Genomic DNA, 19,218 nt, shown 5'->3' on the forward strand with positions numbered 1-19,218 from the left:
TCAGCATGGAGCTGTTCCACATTCCCAGACATTTAAAACAAGTCAATCATTGGCGTTATTCTACGAGTCAGATGAATAAATCAGCTGTTTGCTATTTGAGCTGCTCTGTTTCCTGCTGCTCCGTCATTCTTTAGTGTCCTCTGGAAACAGGTTGCTGTCCTTTATGTTTCTTTTGGATGACATCATCAGTGTCTTTGCTTTAGTCTGAAGAAACTCCAACAGATTTAAAACCACATGCAGTCACAGAAAATACAAACAGGGAATAGAAAATATCAGACAAAGAATGTGAAATGAAAAGTCCCCAAAGTAGGAAAATATAATGTTAATCTACCAAACAACAATAACTGGAGAGCATCCAATTAAACATGGCCGACTCCAGTATGTCGGTGATGAAGAGAGGAATGTTTGGACAGATTACGATTAATTTTTTTTTTTTAACCTTTATTTAACCAGGAACAATCCCATTGAGCTACAGTAACTCTTCTTCCAGGGAGTCCTGCCAAGACAGGCGGCAATAAGTTTCATAATACATAAAAGACAGGACAATGGTTCCATACTACACCACAAATCTCTATAGATACTACAACACAAACAAGACATCACACTTAACTTAAGCTAATGCATATATACAAACTTAAAACCAGGTTCCACCGAGATTTGAACTCAGATCACTGGATTCAGAGCCCAGAGTGCTAACCATTACACCATAGAACCTTTAGAAGTTTTGCAAGAGTTTGCTTGGCAGTTTCTTTCATAATATCCACATGTATGATCTTAAAGGCAAACAACAATCACAACGCAGATTAAAAAGCAAAAATTACAGGCCAACTTAAGTCATTTAGTTAGCTAAGCGTTCAGAGGATGTGGGACTTGCCACAGACAGTGAATGCAGCAGTAGATATGTCTACTGTGTACAAACACATGGGAACTTTACATGTGTTGACAATAAAGATGCTCACAAAACACTTTACTTGCAATTGTGTTTCTTTCCCAACTTCATGTCCTCTTAAATTCAAAGAACTGCTAAGTTCTTTATTACCAATTTTATGTCTCAGACAATTGTTCCAGATGAACACACTAGTTGTCAGAAGTGGGATTTGAACCCACGCCTCCAACGGAGACTGCAATCTGAACACAGCGCCTTGGACCGATTGGCCATCCTGACTGATACATCAAATGTAATGCTTAGCTTACTAAATGACTTAAGTTAACCAGTAATTTTTGTGTGCCTTCAATAGCATAAGTGTTAATATTATGGAAGAAGCTGCCCGGCAAATCAATGTTGCCATTCAAAACAGTGGTTCCATGGTGTAATGGTAAGCACTCTGGACTTTGAATCCAGTGATCCGAGTTCAAGTCTCGGTGGAACCTGGATTTAAGCCGGAGTACTGGTGGAATAAAAAAATCAACCTCTACACTGTCCACATCTAGGCTAACGGGTAAAATATTCTTGGCTGTTTGACTGAAAACAGTATGTTGGTGGTGGCATGTACTTCATGTTAACTTGAAGGAGCTCCATATTTAGACTAAGTTGAACATATTGTAGACATACTATACTATGACTTTTATGAATTTTTCAACATACTATGACACTTTCTGAAAAGGTGGGAATTAGCTCAAATGATAGAGCGCTTGCTTAGCATGCGAGAGGTAGCGGGATCAATGCCCGCATTCTCCAGAGGACTTTAGATTCTTCTTGTTTTACAACAAGAACTATAAATTTGGACTTGTTACGACATACTACACTACGACTTTTTAGGAATATTTTGAAATACTTTTAAGGAAGTGACTATGACTTTTTATGTTTTTGTTGACATACTAACCCATGACTTTTTATGAAATTTTTCGACATACTATACTATGACTTTTCATGACTTTTTATGAATTTTTGACATACTCTACTATGAATTTTTTCAACATACTGTGATTCTTTTTGAAAAGGGGAATTAGCTCAAATGGTAGAGCGCTTGCTTAGCATGCGAGAAGTAGCGGGATCAACGCCCGCATTCTCCAGAGGACTTTGGATTCTTGTTTTACAGCAAGAACTATAAATCTGGACTTGTTACGACATACTACACTACGACTTTTTATGAATATTTTGTCATACTATACTGTGACTTTTATGAAATTTTGACAGATTATACTATGACTTTTTTTTTTAATTTGACATACTATACTATGACTTTTTATGAATATTTTGACATATTATACTATGACTTTTATGAATTTTTTGTCTTACTAAACTCTGACTTTCATGATTTTTTTGTCTTACTATACTATGACTTTTTATAAATATTTCGACATACTATAGTATGACTTTTTATGAATTTTTCGACATACTATACCATGACTTTTTATGACTTTCATGAATTTTTAACATATTATACTATGACTTTTTATGTGTTTGTTGACATACTATCCTATGACTTTTATGACTTTTTGAGATACTATACCATGACTTTCATGATTTTTTCGTCATACTAAACTATGACTTTTTATAAATATTTCGACATACTATACTATGACTTTTTATGATTTTTTTGTTATACTAAACTCTGACTTTTTATGACATTTTTTGAATTTTTGTCATACTAAAATATTACTTTTATGAATTTTTGACATGTTATACTACGACTTTTTATGAATTTTTGACACTACTCTGACTTTTTATGACATTTTATGAATATTTTGTCATACTATAGTATGACTTTATGAATTTTTAAAATAAATCCAGACGGAAATGAAACTTTAAAAATTGCCTCAGGGCCCCAAGGGTTAATACCGTTTTCCTATAACAACGCATATCTGTTGTTATATTTAGGCCACGTATCCACACTACTCCAGCATTTCTGCAACACCTACACAAAGACATCTGGAAACGTTACTCACCCAGCTTAGGTTTGAAAAAGGGTTGAGTTGTAGTCTGTACAGACAGACGGGTAGTTTTGCTGACCTCCCTATAGAAATGTTTAAAAAGAATATTCTCCCTTGTTACTGGTTGAACAATGCTGAAATGTTTTCTAAGTCATTCTTATTACCCTAACTTTAGCATTGACTTGACTGTTGAATTCAGTAAGTGCTACTTGTTGGGGCAGTTGAACATGACAATGCTACAGACTAACTGAAGATGGATGTCATTGTAATCACATTCAGATCACCTCAAATGGAGACACTGATGATTATTGGGTTCATAAGTGTTTCTCTTTGGGGTCGTCTTGGTTATGAGTTCATCATCAGACATAGCTCTGAACAAATGCAGAAACAAGTAGGAAGTAACCAGAAAGGTTATTTGCCCAACCGGATTTGATAAAACATTAGATCTCTGTTACAAAATAGCTCTTGTACAAATAAGGGAGCATATCAATCAATCAAACTTCATCCACAACTATCCACAGACTATGATTGGCACTTTGTCCATGTCTGGTATTACTAACCAATTGAAATGTTTATGAACATTCATGCAAACAGGTATGGGCTGTGTTTCAGGTTGTCGTGGCCGAGTGGTTAAGGCGATGGACTAGAAATCCATTGGGGTCTCCCCGCGCAGGTTTGAATCCTGCCGACAATGAGAGGCATTCTTTAAGAGTGGTAGAAAAACCAATGACAAATTGCAGATGTGACTTCATGAACAATGTTGGTTTGAATCCTGCTGACAATAAGGTGTTCTTTAATGGTGGTAGCAAATTAATGACTCATTGCAATATAAGAAATTGCAGAAATGCCTTCAACAATGAAATTTTATTATCTCATGTCTGTCTGGCTCCACCAATGTATCTCTTAGCATTTATTTTCAGTCTCAATGCCAAGATTTGCAGTGAACGTTGTATTGTCCAGCAGAAAGGCAACAGATGTGGTACTTTTTGACTGGGATTTATATCATAGCAGTGCAAGTATTTTGCCCAGGTTTGATTTCCAGTCACCTCAGTTGTATTTACAGGTTTTGAAGCCATATACAACATTACCATTACAAGTTTTACCCAGGTTTCTTCTTTTATTCAGTGATATTTCAATTTCCTTGCGGGAGTCTTCCCAAAAGGATTAATAAAGATAAGTCTAAGTCTATCTCAGAAAAAAGTAAAAAAAAACTCTGAAAATCTTCAGGGGATGTAGCTCAGTGGTAGAGCTCATGCTTTACCTGTATGAGGACCTGGCATCTCCAGCAGGTATTATGGTAGAGTCTTTAAAAGAGCTGCAGAAGATATTACCTCCTGTGGTAATCTGTCTGGTAGACAGCACAACAAGCACTTTAAACCTACATGTTTCTATTTACAGTATTTATTAACTGTAGTGTAATGTATTTATTGTTTTATGCTCCAGTTTGTATGGGTGTAACAGCAGGTATGAGCACTGTAGTTTCTATTTTTATGGATGAAATGAACTTGACAAACTATTAAGTTCACTCTTCAGCCGTCGGAGACATTTCACTTCAGACACTAGCAGCAACAGACGCTATGTTAAACATCAGACTGGAAACATATTTACTGCTGGTACAAAGTATAGCAATTAGCAGAGGATGGTTTGGATCCATCGACCTCTGGGTTACGGGCCCAGCACGCTTCCGCTGCGCCACTCTGCTCTGCTGTCCGTGCTCAGGGGCTGGACAAATAAGCTGAAATATGTCGGTCAAAGGCAGAAAGGAACTGTTCACTTGTGGCCATTAACGACAAAAAGACAAACTTGAAGAATAAAAAAAAATTATCATGCATTGTCATGTTTCCTGTATTGAGTATCATTGTCAAACATAACACCATACCTTTTGACAGCAATAAGGACCCCACTAACACAGAACGTTTAGAGAACGTTAGTTTTTGGTTCTCTAAAGGTTAGTTCGAACCAAACCAAAAACTAACGTTTAGGGAACATTCCCTCCTCGTTATAACGGTCCCTAAACGTTAAGAGAACCAACCACCTGTGACGTTCCCCTGCGGTTGCGCCGTACCTTCACACAACTTTCCCGTTTGGTTGGTTTTGGTTCTTAATAAAGTATTGGCCGTTTTTAATAAAGTATTGGCTTTTTCCTTGCAAAGGTTTTTTTTTACAATAACATTAACAAGCATATCATTAGTTACGGTGCCTGTGTTTGTCCCGATGTGGAGAGCTGACACTTACAGGTAGTGTGGCAGAGTGGTCTATGCCCAACAGTTAGTGGCAGTAATGCAACAAGTTGTTATGCCAAACGCCAATATGACAGAAAAGAGGAACACACATCTGTTCACTCCCTATCTCACTCCCTATTAAGCCCCTTTGTACCAATCCGGAAGTTTCCCGAGACTAGGAGTTCTCCCTTATTAGACATTTGCTGGCAGTCAGAAAAACAATGTTATGATGGGGGCGGTCCCTGATATTCCCAGGTGGCACGAACGCACCAAAAGGACACCCACAGAGTCCTGGGGTGTGGTCTAATCAGCCAGATTAACTAGAAACACCTGTGTGGGTGTTCATCAACAGAAAGGAAACAGGTGTGTGTATGTTTCTCTAGACGGTTTATTAACTCGGCTTTGAACTAGTCCACTCAGAGCCGATAACCGGACTCCTAATAGCTACTAAAGAACAACCTGTTGCGATCATGCTGTTTGTCTGGGTTTGCGTTTTTGTTTCTGCTTTCACCGGCCGCTTTGTAACTGGACAATCTCCTCCTCCTCTGCCTCCCGGTAGCCCACAAGAAGTCCCGGTGAACCGCACTGATGTTTTAGAAGCGGCGCAGTTTGCTGTGGTTGAATTCAACAAAGCCAACACAGAAGACATGTTTAATTACGCAATTCTGGACATTACATCGGCTAAAGTTCAGGTAACGTTAAACTTTATTTTTCTACTATGGAAGAGGATTAGGGCCAATGTCAAACTTGTTACTTAATCTCTGAACTCATGCGTTTTTTTCTTTTTGACATTGGCCTTAATCCTTACATATTCAATGACTTGCGTTGTCTTATTGGTGCTCACATGTCTGAGTCCTGTTTACTGTAACTTTAGGTTGTCCAAGGTTTGAACTACTTCCTGGAAATGCTCCTGGAACGTACAACGTGCAAGACCGGCAACACTGCTGCTATTAAAGGCAACGCTGCTGCTAGCGACTGTGATTCCAACTCTGAACCCAAGGCAAGTGTAAGACTTCAGGTTGTGTTTGAAACTCAGGGAAAAACACACCTTAAAGCCCAACACAGGTCTGCCCCAGTGCATCAATGTCAATGTTAAACAAGATGCACTAATTGTTTGCTTTTTATATTTCAGGAACTTAAATGCACCTTCTCCGTTAATGTAATCCTTTGGGAAGATTCACGAGTCCTTTTTCAAAAGGAATGTAAAGTCAACCACTGATTCTGACTGACGTTGTGAATAAACTTATTGAACTGGGTTTCTGTGCCAATATTTATTAAAATGGGCCACTATAAACCAGGGCTGTCATTAGCTCACAGATATGCCACTTCTGACTTGAGTCACACATTCCAGTAAGTGACTAGGCAAGCTTGTCTGTGCTGTAACTGCTGCTAAATGGAGACGAGACTACACCGCCACAGTTCTAGGGGCTCTGTTAATCAACTCCGCAGAGACGTAATTAAGCTCCGCCCATGCATTTCACTTCAACGGTTGGAGACAGAGGGGACAAGCCGGCGCCATTTTCTACCTCCCACGCAGTAATACACGGTAAGTCTAATTACCTCAAACTTACTGAAACAATTATCAATTGCTGCTAAGAATTTTAGTATGAACAATGAAACTTCTACAGAGAACATGTGCCTTACAAAACCGTGTTTGTTGCCAGAACTGAACAGCAAATTTGTCCTGGTGATTAGCTAGCTAGCAGTGTATGGTAAGATAGCTAACAGTTTGTTACCTAAACCATCTCCAACTTTATCAATGATGATTTAACAAAGGAAAAGCAAAGCGTTATGTGTTTTTACTGCATAAAATCTAGTTCGAGGCTGGAGCTAACGTCTTTTTCCCCCTTCACTTTGAACATCAAAGGGGCCGCAAAAAAACATGTCCCAACACGCAGACGGTGTTTCACATGGTTAACTTAGTTGTCTGTGTGACCAGCATACCACTGTATTTGAGTGTACCTGCAGTGTTGGAAAAAGTACTTATTTACTTGTAAGTAAAAGTATGTATTACCAGTTAATTGTACTGAAATTACTAAATTAAAGCTAAAGTACAAAATTAGCATAAAATCACCGGGCTGTGACTCAGGGTGGGCGCGGGTCCTTAAAGTCTTAAATCACGTTTCCTAAAATTAAGGCCTTAAAAAGCATTAAATTGTCTTAAATTCAGATCGGGTAGGTCTTAAATATGTTTGTCATGTCACGGCGAAAATGCAGGCAATCTGTTGTTGAATATTTTTTTCCGGTAGGCCTTGCGCTGCGTTGTCGCGGTAACATAACCCCATTTGTACAGGTCCTATCCCCTGACCAATCGGCTATCCTAAGCTTAACCACTCCAACCAATCAAGCTGCTTCGTGGGCGGGTGTTGACGTGGCCGTAGTCAGTGAGATTTGTTATTTCGCGGGATTCGTAATTTCGCAGCATGCAGGTGATACAGCAATTGTTGATAGCCGTCTAGAAACATGGGGAAATGCAAGTTCAGTGACAAGTGGCTTGAAAACGAGTATCCTTGGTTAAGGTCGGTGCCTGAAAATGCTTATGAAGCGAACTGCGTTATGTGGCGGAAGATTTTCAAACTTGGGCCAATGGGGATCAGAGTGGTGGAATCGCATGTACAAAGCAAAAAACACAGACTAGCCTACGTAAAGGCACGCCAGCACCCCGCCATCGCTAGTTTCTTCTCCACCGCTAGCAACGATGTCAACGCTAGATGTTATGCGGGAAATCTACAGCAACAACGCCAGTTAACCTACGAGCAGTTTGTGGCTCTACGCCAACACTCCGGGCTGAGGACCGTGACAAGACACAATTCATACAGGTCAAATGACGGGACTGAAGAAGTGTTCCAAGCAATGCTTCCAGATTCAAGGCTTGTACAGTCATTTACCTCTGGAAAAGACAAGACCAGATACGTGGCTAAATTTGGATTGGCGCCATATATAAAAAAGGACCTCATCACAGAAGTCCAAAAATGCGGTGCGTTGTAATTATGTTCGAGACACTGAGCCAGACAACCAAAAGCAAACAGCTGGACTTGTCTGTGCGTGTATTGTTATAAATTGGTAAGGACACTCTTTTGGGAAGGCTTTCTCAAGTGCAAAGTCACTGTTTTGTTTATTATAGTAGATTAATTATTTTCCAAGTATATTCACAAAAGCTCAGGAATAGACATCAAAACTTGAACAAAAATTGGTCACATGGAGACCTGAAAACACACATATAGATACACACACACACACACACACACATTCCCACACCGCAAAACACTCATACACACTGCTGTCTACTCTCTCTCCATGATGAGTCCTCCACAAACTGCAACCCATCCATCTGAGTCTCTCTCTCTTTCTCTCTCTCTGTCTGTTAGGCACAAATCATATATGAGTCTTTGCATTTTAAAAGCAGCTGGAAATTGGCATTTAATTATTTGTTTTGTTCAAAAGGAACAGTGTTTTTTTTTTTTAAATATTCACTTGATGTTATTTCACTTGATGTTATAACCATTTTTTCAAGGGACCCAAATGTTCTGAAAATATTGTAATATAAATTAGGACAGCAATTACATTTTTGTGTTATGCTTTTAGATTACACACATTAACTCAATGTTCTTAAACTCAACAGATTATTGTTATTTTACCATACTGTTAATTTTGTGTTTACTTGGAAAGATTACTGTATATTTCCACTTTGTATTTTCATCGTAAATTTGGTCTTAAATTTCATTTAGAATTGGTATTAAAAAGTCTTAAATTTAACTTGTTAATACCTGTAGCCACCCTGGTGACTGATATTAACATGTATTAAACATTTAAGTGCATCATTAAATACTGATGAGACAACGCATAAGCAGCCTTATAATATCTCAGTCACAGCCCCATTTTCACTGCAGGTCACAGAATCTGATGGGTCACCAAAAATGGTGTAACACTGTCAACTTAGCTTTATTTTTATTTATTTTTTTACTGTTTTTCCTAAAATGTTAATTTACTTTGTCAAGCTTCCTTGCATGTCTCAGTAAAAATGCTGGTCCAGGTGAAGTACAGCCAACAGCAGAAATATGTGAAGCTGGATGAGGATGAAGGACCGTTTGACTTTATGCAATTCCATGAAAAAGGTTAGCATGGCTTAGGAAAACGGATTTAAACCACATCCATTTCTTTACATGCCTTTGTCAAACTGTTTTGTATTGTAAATGGGGTTCAATTTCTAAACATTTTCAGTTCTGTAATTTGTGCTTCATAGAGTGTAAAGTAAATATACACCAAAACAGTCAATAAAAAAGCCATTCATCAATTTTTTTATTTGGATTTAAGAGGGAATGGATTATGTGAGGGGAAAAGTGCTCTACATCTATTCAAGGATTATACAGTAATGGATGTATGTATTTAGCGTGCACAGTTATTGGCTATGAGAAAAGAACCGGTGCTTACATCAAAGGCACATTCAGTTTGACCTTACTATCTTTTCCAGTCATTGAGAGATTTTGCCTGCCACCTGATGCAAAAGTTATATACAAGGATGCAACAGGGACAGAAGTTGATGCAGAAATATTCAGCGACCTCGTTGGACAAGGAAATGTGGTGCTGACAGTTTTCTCAGATCAGGGTGAGATATCAAGGCAGGTATAATAAAGCACTCTACGCCTCACATTATTTATTTTAATTTTTTCTATTCCTGTAGAATTCTCTGATTTCTCCTTGTCTTCTGCTTCTGAGACGTCTGACTCAAGCTTCAGCTCAAGTGCATCAACTATAATCCTAGATGAAGTCCCTAGGAAGAGACAAAGAATTGAGGATACATGTGATGCTGTGTCTGCTAAACAGGTTTCTTAATACTTTCACATTTTTTCACTCTGAGAAAAGCTGTTTATTACCATGTTTGGTATTCTAATGTTCATGTTTTTTATTAGTTGATTGAAGCTGTGCTAAGAGGCAAGTCTAGGGGTGAAGAAGTACTACAGGAGTACCAAACAACAGAAACTCTAACAGATGCTGCAAGAAGAAAAATGGTTAACATCCTGGTGGCTGACATGATTGACAAACATGGGTAGGTTTGTTTTACTTTATATTTATTTTTGCCAAATATCTGCATGGCCATTGTATAAATGTACTGATTTAATATCTCCTCTCAGGTACCACCCCACTAAAGCAATCAGAGAAGATTATGCACGTGGGATAGTGATGTTGTTCCCTTCCCTCAAGGATCCATACTCCAAGAAGGGCTATGTAATAGGCATTTTTATTGTTAACACTTTCATGTCATGTTGTGACACAAAACTGTGGACAATATTGATATTTGAATTCTGTGAGATTTCTCATAATGCATTTCTTTTCTTTTTTTCATTTCAGGAACACTTCTATGATGCTGCAAGCAGCACAGGATACATTTCTTGGCGTCTGAAAACAGTCCAGAGGAAGAATCGTCAAGGATCTGCATTGCCCCCAAATAGCCCAATTGACTTTTCTCCAGGGGGGCCAAATTTCCAAAGGACTGTTAATGTTGAAAGGCAGCTTGATGGTGATGCTTGCCAAGAGGCCATGTCTTTGCTCAACCATACCACAGACAATTCCTTGGTTTTCCAGAAGATGAGGGAGACCTTTCAGCACCGTCAGAAGCTTGTTAATGACCCAGGCAGAAGTGTTGATATCCTTTCCAGCTTCCCAAGATTCCTGGATACACAAGGATTGGTACGTTTGGGATGAGATGTTTATAAAGGCCTGAAAATTGAAAGTATTTCCTAAAGTAGTAGTAGTTTATATCTTCTTTCTTAAAGGTGGACCAAGACTTCACTCTCCTATTTGATGACGAAACATCCTCCAGGCTGCTTCAGAAATGGGATTTGTTCTTCAAGCCAAAGGTCATGAAAGAGGCTAAGCGGCTCACCTCAACACCAGAGTTGCGACGCTTGGTGCAGTCAGCAGAAAGTCCCCCAGGAAGTGATCTTGATGATGCAACAAGTAAGTTATTTAATTTTAATAAATCTGGTATAATTGCAGTTAAACTATAACTGCAATAATATTTCATTTCTTTATTTGCTGCATCTCTGAACGTTGATCTGATTTTTGGGATAAATGTGACTAATAGATGGATAACGGTTTACAACATTCTCGTGATGCCTCCCTGTACTCATTCAAACTTAAAGTATTCCATTTGAAGAGTTTTCATTTAATTCTTGTGACGCTTTGTCCTCAGCCTATGACCAAGACATGGCTTCCCTGTTGTTGCTGTTACATATGCTTCCACCACCTCCAGGGGGACTGAAGTCTCCAAAAATTAGTGCATGTGATGCAGTTGAGAGACTTGTTGTCTTTCATAAGGTAATTATATAATTAAGATGATGATGATAATTTCTCATGTCACCTTCTTAGCCACAAATGTAAATGAGGGTTGTTAAAAAGTGGATGGAATTGTAATGAAGTCATCATTCCCATCTAGCACTAGCCAATGAAAAGATGTTTGAATAATCTATTCTATAATGTAGTTTTCTCTTTGGCTGCACAATTTTCTTTTGTCTAATTTTCAGTTTTCTGATCTCAACCCTAGTCATGCTGCAGTTTGGAAGAGCATCTCCGCAACCAGCGGGTCAGCAGCCGTACCTCCTCGCTGTTGGGCGACAGAAGAGCAAGATCGACAGGTTCTACATCACCATGGATAAGCGTCTCATCCCATGCAAGGCAAACCGCTCCCTTGGGGCATTTGATGAACTTTTCAAAGCACATTTTGTGTTTAATTTGTCTTACGATGTGGCACTTGTGAATTTTTACACATTCCTGCAGACAACAGTGTATAACATTGATGTGGGGAAAATGAAGGAGTCACCCAGAGTTAAAGACTTGAGAGCAAGACTGCTTAACCAGCCAGTAGCACTCTCACCCTGTGAGTAAGACGCTATAAAATGTTGACCTGTTTCATGTGTCAGAAAAATTATCCCAGCAGTCAGCAGTTGATTTCACATTTAAGAGTTGAACATGGTTACTATCCTGGACCCAAGTTCAAATTGTTTTGTTCTCAGCAAGGCTGTAGGCATCAGTTCCTAACATATACAGGTTTTCGGAAGCACCTTAATAGTGTTCATAGCAATGTTCAGCAAATTGCTCAAACTTCAACTGCTGCATGTTCATCTAGTGAGCCAGTTGCAACTTCATCTCAGGCACATGCTTTGGAGGACAAATTTAATCCACAAAATCAATGTAGCTCTTCCAGTGTTTCTTCTGAGAGTAATGATTCAGGACTTACTAAAGATCCAACTAAAGAAATGTGTGCATCCATCGTGGCCAAATACAGGGGAGTGGGATTTCCAACAGTTTGGTATCCTCAATTGTAGGAGATTTGGAAGAACTAACAAGTGAGATTCGCTCACAAGCAAAGCATACAGCTATTTCTGCTTTACCTATAACTGACCCCAACATATCTAGTATAAATGAATCTTTTGAAGATTATGAAAACCCGTTTACAAATCTAAATACAGAATGGAAACGAAATAAATACTTCCACCAAAAATGGGGAGTTGTCGAGCCATTAGAAATAACACTGGGAGTGAGATATGACAACAGGCGAAATCAGAAATCTGGTACTTATGATCAAGTACCTGTGAAAGATACTTTTATATATGTGCCGATTTTAGAAACATTGAAGTTCATGTGCAGAAATCCAGACATTTGTGTTTTGCTAAAGAGAGATTGTAGATCAGAGCCTGACACTTACACTGACTTTTTTGATGGAAGTTATTTTAAAACCCACCATTTTTTTACAGCTAATAGACATGCATTACAAATCCAACTATACTATGATGATTTTGAAACAGCCAATCCCCTTGGCTCCAAACGTGGAATTCACAAAATTGGCTGTCTTTATTTTGTTGTAAGAAACTTGCCCCCTAAATTTAATTCGGTTTTGATGAACATCCATTTGGTAACACTTTTTCATACACAAGATCTGCACAAGTATGGTTTTGATGTTATACTACAACCGTTGATAAGTGATTTGAAAAAACTAGAAAGCCAAGGGCTAAGTCTTCCATTTTCAGATGAGAAGGTATATGGTACAATCTGTCAGATCACTGGAGATAATCTAGGGATGCACACAATTCTTGGTTTTAATGAGTCATTCAGTAGCCGTCATTTCTGTCGCCTTTGTTTGATTGAGAAGAATGATTGTCAAACGGTATACAGTGAGGATGATCCAAAGGTGATCCTTCGTGGAAAAGATATGTTTGAAATGCACTGCCAGTCTCTCCAGGAAAACCCACAATTGAAGTCACTTTATGGTTTAAAAAAAAGGTCTACACTTAATTCATTGAAGTATTTTCATGTTTGTAATAACTATTCATTTGATATCATGCATGATCTTCTTGAGGGTGTTGTTCAGTATGAGATCAAATTGCTTTTTGGATATCTCACACAACACTTTATATCAGAACAGGATTTGCTTTCCAGGATTTATGGTTTTGATTATGGATTTTTAGAACGAAAAAATCGTCCTACAAAGATTATTTTGGAGAGTGCTGGCAATGGCATTGGTTTGAATTCTATTCAGACATTGTGTCTTGTGAAGAACATCCCACTGTTGTTTGGTGACATTATTCCTGCAGGAAACAAAAACTGGAATTTGTTACTGTTGTTACTTCAAATAATGAACATAGTTTTTTCACCTTCTCTCACTCTAGGTATGACAATATATTTAAAGCATTTGATTGTTGACCACCACAAACTATTTAAGCACTTGTATCCACATAGAAACTTGATACCTAAGCATCATTTTATGATCCATTACCCATCTTCTATAAGGAAAATTGGTCCCTTATTATATACGTGGTGTATGAGGTTTGAGGCCAAACACAAGCTGTTTAAAGATTGTTTTAAAAATTTCAAAAACGTAACCAAATCACTTGCTAAAAGGCATCAGATGGCCATTGCTTATCACTGGGAAACGTTAACCCTCAAGCAAAATGAGTATGGGCCAATTAAACCTTTTTTCTTCAGAGATGAGAATGTGATCAACAATGAAATGTTTGAAACGATCTTGTCAAAGGATGTTTTCTCGACTAGTTGGGTTAAAGTTGATGGTGTAGTGTATAAAGCTGGACTAGTTATTTGCAGTGCAATGGAAGAAGACATGCCAGTCTTTTGTCAAATAAGTGATGTACTTCTGGTTGAAGATCAAATTTTCTTTTTGACAAACAAGCTGTTTACAGAAAATTTTGATGACCACCATCATGCATTCAGAGTATTACAACGTGCGGAAAGATGTCTACTTAAAATGTCTGAGGTTAAATTTCATAAACCGTTTGATATTCAAAGCTCATACAATCTTTCAGATGAATATATGTACATCATACCTTCATTCACAATGTTTTAGTTCACTTGACTGCAAGGGACAAATGTTTATGAAAATAATTGTTTATTGTGATTACTTCTTATTAATATAAGTATATATTTAATACATTTTACAATAAATTTTAACATTTTTTCAGAGTAAATAATTGACACTTTAGGGAGTGAAATTAACCCTACCCAAAAAGTTAAAAAGAAATTAACTCTGAGCAGTGTTACTTGTCTAATCCCTCAGTGTTACTATAACTCTGTTTCACGAGTTAAAAAAGGAACTCTGGCCGAGTGTTAATTGTTTAACTATTTTGAAAGTGTTAATTTAACTCTGGAGAGTGTGGACCTATATAAACCCTCAAAAAGTGTTGAAATCAACTCTGTGGGAGTTAATTCAACACTGGACTTTTTGCTGTGCAGGATGAGAAGGTGAACTATGTCGAGCCAGGTGTAGATAGCTGGGATAAGTGCACGTTCACGGCTTTCTCAAATAGACCACGGTATCGATCACAGATTTACTGATGCAAAATTGAGAAGACGCATGCACCATATATTTCACCCACTGAGCAGCAGCTTCTAATGGAAAGTAACGAGGAGGGCAAGAATATGTGGTTAAGGCGTTGGACTTGAAATCCAATGGGGTCTCCCTGCGCAGGTTCAAACACTGCTCACAGCGATTACTAACTACAGAATAAATAATAATTCAGTGAGATATAGGGGAGGAAGATATTTTGAGAAATTACAGTTTATTGGTGGTGCAGATCCCTACGAGTCGGCTCCCTCTTCTTAGATCCATGATGACACAGTGATTCTTCTTTCAGTTGCATATCGCGATATAGTCAACTAGTATCAAATAATCAATGTATTAATTTTCATTCCAGCAGCACTGAAGACGTTAAAATCAGGCAGTCAGTGCCCAAAGTGCCAGTGCTAGTGTTTGCTTGGCAGTTTCTTTTAATAATATCCCCATGTATTCTTGTTACCACTGCGGTCGTATTAGTTTGTTTTGCCGTGCGTATGTCCTTTTGTTTTTCTTTTTTGTATGCAAATAGCGCTGTGCCGGTGCTTGCGGATGACTGGTGGAGGCAGCCCACACCCAACTCATGATTGGCTGCAGCTGTTGAGTATGGGATATTTAAAGAAGCAAGATGGAGGACGTCAGGGGGGGGAGAGGCCAGCAGGCATTCCTCATCCTCCTCGCCTCCCAACCAGCCGGCCACACGTTGTCTTATTAAGTTGATGTTGGTTCAGTACTTTTCAGTTTCCTATGTGTAAGGGTGGACCTCTAGAAGTGTTTGGTTTTTCTTCTGTTTTTCTCAGTTTATCGGCACGGCGCCACAGCACGAAGGCGTAGGCAGACACGTCGAGGATGTAGTGGAACACGTCGAGGGGCCAGCGCGCCGTCTTCCTGCGGCAGCTGTACGGGCCCACAAGCTTGTCCCCTGTGTGCGTGTCCAAACAAGAACATGGAACATGGAACGAGATGGAAGAAAAAATGTAAAAACTACACACACACACACACATACAAAGACAATTGTACGGCAATGGCAAACAAAAAAACAAAACAAAATAACAACAAAGCAATACAACACCTCGGCGGGACCGGGTGTTGAAGAGGAAGTGATGCAGCGGCGCCTAGAAGCTGAGGAGACAGGCTTAATTGCGGGTGGTGGAACATTTCTATGTCTGGGGATCCTCATGGAGGCAGCTTGATTGATTGTTATGCTCCCTTATTTGTGCGATATAACCAAGATCTAATTTTTTATCAAACCGGGTTGGGTAAGTAACCTTTCTGGTTACTTTTTGACAAACAAAGCAAGTAACGTTACTCAAAGAAAGTTACTGGCTGGGAATCAAAGCCATATCAACTGCTTGGAAAGAAGCTATGCTCACCACTATAACACCATTGCTGGACAATATAACGTTCACTGCAAATCTTGCAACACATCTGGTTATTGAGACTCAAACATAAATGCTCAGAGATGCATCGGTGGCTTCCAGTACCTATGAGATATTACAATATTGTCCATGACGGCACATCTGCCATTTGTTATAAAGGGATGTGTGACCACTAGGGATGAGCCGAATACTCGGCTGAAACGAGTATCCGGTACGGATAAAGCACTTTTGCCGAGTACAAGTATCATACGAGTAATGTGAGTCAATATCCGTGCTCGGATTCAGTGAAAGTCTCCACTGACTGTGTCTCCGGTCTGTGATAGGCTAGTCACAGTGCCAGTCACAACGCCTCTCCCTTACACTATTCTATGATTGGCTAGTCCCAGCGCCCCTCCCCTACACTATTCTGTGATAGGCTAGTTCCAGCGCCCCTCCCCTACACTATTCTGTGATAGGCTAGTCCCAGCACCCCTCCCTACACAGACAGACTCCTGTTGCTGTTGTGTCCCACCGGCTGTTCTCACACGCACTCAGGGTGCGGAGAAGTGAACAGCTCTCTACCCTTCAGGTCCGCGGGCTTTCCCGTTAACATTTAGGGTTTCTTCAGCTTCAGGTTTGTTTTATACTTCGGTTTGAACTAGTACCTAGTAACCAGGAGACTTCTGGTAACGTGGAGTTTGTTTAGACATGGTGTTGGTAGAATGCTACTGGCGTTGCATCTCTGCCGTCGGAGTTTTTTTTTTTTTTTTTAAACTGCCTGCTGCTCTTACCAGTTTTTTTGAATGTCTAAAACTTTCTTGCTGTGTTTTATAAAAAAAAATAAAAGGCAGTTGCGGTATAAATGAATAATATTACAAATTAAGATACACACACAAACACATTCCAACCACCCGCCCCCCGTCTCTCTTTGTTTCTCTCTCTCTCTCTGTATCTTTTACTCACTCACAGACACACACACTCACAATTGAGTGTGTGTGTCTGTGAGTGTGAAAATAAAAAAGAACCAAAAATAAATAAATCATCACACTGATCATAGAAAAATTAAAAGTTAAAAAATAAAGTTATATTATTGAGTATGAAAACTCTTGTTCATTACATTTTACTTAATAATTGCAACCACATTGTTGTATTTATTGTTGCAAAACTTGTTATATACTGTAGGACTATATAGTTTGTTACCAGGACAACACCAATGACACTCAATGCTGATGCTGTCATGTAAATAGTTTTCTAATCAGCAATAAATATAACAATTTCTTATCAACCCATATCAATTGCATGCTTAAAATAACATACCGGTTAAAGCCCCCCCCCCCCCCCCCCATTTCAAGACAACCCGACCCACTTCCGGGTTAAATCTGACCACTTCCGGTTTAGGCCCCGCCCAGTCCGAGTACGGATCCGGATACAGATAATTCATGTGGTAAACAGATACAGATACAGATAATGCTGTACTCGCTCATCCCTAGTGACCACCATTAAATTATGTGTTGTTTGCGTTGTGTGAAGGTACGGCGCAACCGCAGGGGAACGTTACAGTTGGTTGGTTCTCTTAACGTTTAGGGAACGTTATAACCAGGAGGGAACGTTCCCTAAACGTTAGTTTTTGGTTTGGTTCGAACTAACCTTTAGAGAACCAAAAACTAACGTTCTCTAAACGTTCTGTGTTAGTGGGGTACTTATCGCTGTCAAAAGGTCTGGTGTTATGTTTGACAATGATGCTCAATACAGGAAACATGACAATGCATAATATTTTTTTTTATTCTTCAAGTTTGTCTTTTTGTCGTTAATGGCCACAAGTGAACAGTTCCTTTCTGCCTTTGACCGACATATTTCGGCTTGTTTTTCCAGCCCCTGAGCATGAACAGTAGAGCAGAGTGGCGCAGCGGAAGCGTGCTGGGCCCATAACCCAGAGCTCGATGGATCGAAACCATCCTCTGCTAATTCTGATCTTTGTACCAACAGTAAATATATTTTCCAATCCAGTCTGTTGATGTTTAACAAAGCATATGAATAGCTAGACATCAAATCTAGTGTCTGAAGTGAAATCTCTCTGACGGCTGAAGAGTAAGTTTAATAGTTTGTCAAATTCATTTCATCCATAAAAATAGAAACTACTGTGCTCATACCTGCTGTAACACCCATTAAAAATGGAGCATAAAACAATAAATACATTACACTACAGTTAATAAATACTGTAAATAGAAACTTGTAGGTTTAAAGTGCTTGTTGTGCTGTCTACCAGTCAGATTACCACAAGAGGTAATGTGTTTTGCAGCTCTTTTAAAGACTCTACCATAATACCTGCTGGAGATGCCAGGTCCTCATACATGTAAAGCATGAGCTCTACCACTGAGCTACATCTCCTGAAGATTTTCAGATTTTTGGGACTTTTTTCTGAGATAGACATAGACTTATCTTTATTAATCCTTTTGGGAAGACTCCCGCAAGGAAATTGAAATATCACTGAATAAAAGAAGAAACCTGGGTAAAACATGTAATGTTAATGTTGTATATGGCTTCAAAACCTGTAAATACAACTGTGGTGGCTGGTAATCAAACCTGGGAAAAATGCTTGCACTGCTATGGTATAATACATAGTCAAAAAGTAACATATCTGTTGCCTTTCTGCTGGACAATACAACGTTTACTGCAAATCTTGTAACAGACTGAAAATAAATGCTAAGAAATACATTGGTGGAGGCTGGTGGCTTCCAGTAGTTATGAGATAACACAATATTATTCATGAAGGTACATCTGCAATTTGGTGTAGTGTCACATGTTGTTGGTTTTCTACCGCTCTTAAAGAATGCCTCTCGTTGTCGGCAGGATTCGAACCTGCGCGGGGAGACCCCAATGGATTTCTAGTCCATCGCCTTAACCACTCGGCCACGACAAC

The 19,218-nt window shown here is 39.0% G+C and overlaps 2 protein-coding genes and 3 non-coding genes across 5 annotated transcripts; 3 read left to right on the forward strand and 2 right to left on the reverse strand.

Annotated features, from left to right (window-relative positions):
* The first annotated feature begins 1,299 nt into the window (after positions 1-1,299).
* trnaq-uug (transfer RNA glutamine (anticodon UUG)) lies at positions 1,300-1,371 on the forward strand. Its single transcript has one exon. It is a non-coding gene; the product is annotated as a tRNA-Gln (tRNA).
* Positions 1,372-4,504: 3,133 nt separating this feature from the next.
* trnat-cgu (transfer RNA threonine (anticodon CGU)) lies at positions 4,505-4,576 on the reverse strand. Its single transcript has one exon. It is a non-coding gene; the product is annotated as a tRNA-Thr (tRNA).
* A 2,023-nt stretch (positions 4,577-6,599) lies between these two features.
* On the forward strand, positions 6,600-12,371 carry LOC116675035 (uncharacterized). Its single transcript, XM_032507150.1, is given in 11 exon segments — positions 6,600-6,642; positions 9,113-9,211; positions 9,568-9,702; positions 9,778-9,920; positions 10,007-10,143; positions 10,229-10,322; positions 10,446-10,784; positions 10,871-11,054; positions 11,290-11,414; positions 11,641-11,674; positions 11,677-12,371. Coding segments are annotated over 10 exon segments (1,590 nt in total). The 5' UTR covers positions 6,600-6,642; positions 9,113-9,117; the 3' UTR covers positions 11,982-12,371.
* Positions 12,372-12,382: 11 nt separating this feature from the next.
* LOC116675031 (uncharacterized) lies at positions 12,383-14,718 on the forward strand. The gene is made up of 3 exons (XM_032507146.1): positions 12,383-12,475; positions 12,527-14,322; positions 14,665-14,718. Exons 2-3 carry the CDS (start codon positions 12,736-12,738, stop codon positions 14,716-14,718), a joined length of 1,641 nt encoding a protein of 546 aa, XP_032363037.1. The 5' UTR covers positions 12,383-12,475; positions 12,527-12,735.
* A 4,418-nt stretch (positions 14,719-19,136) lies between these two features.
* On the reverse strand, positions 19,137-19,218 carry trnas-aga (transfer RNA serine (anticodon AGA)). Its single transcript has one exon. It is a non-coding gene; the product is annotated as a tRNA-Ser (tRNA).

The sequence above is a fragment of the Etheostoma spectabile genome, unplaced genomic scaffold (assembly GCF_008692095.1).
Source record: "Etheostoma spectabile isolate EspeVRDwgs_2016 unplaced genomic scaffold, UIUC_Espe_1.0 scaffold00001427, whole genome shotgun sequence".
Taxonomy (NCBI): domain Eukaryota; kingdom Metazoa; phylum Chordata; class Actinopteri; order Perciformes; family Percidae; genus Etheostoma; species Etheostoma spectabile.

What these genes read in the sequence shown, in the direction of transcription:
- LOC116675031 (XM_032507146.1), top strand. Translation starts at nt 12,736, where the DNA reads ATGTGCAGAAATCCAGACATTTGTGTTTTGCTAAAGAGAGATTGTAGA. An exon ending in ACCACCATCATGCATTCAGA is followed by an intron (nt 14,323 to 14,664) that starts GTATTACAACGT and finishes CTAATCCCTCAG; the next exon opens with TGTTACTATAACTCTGTTTC.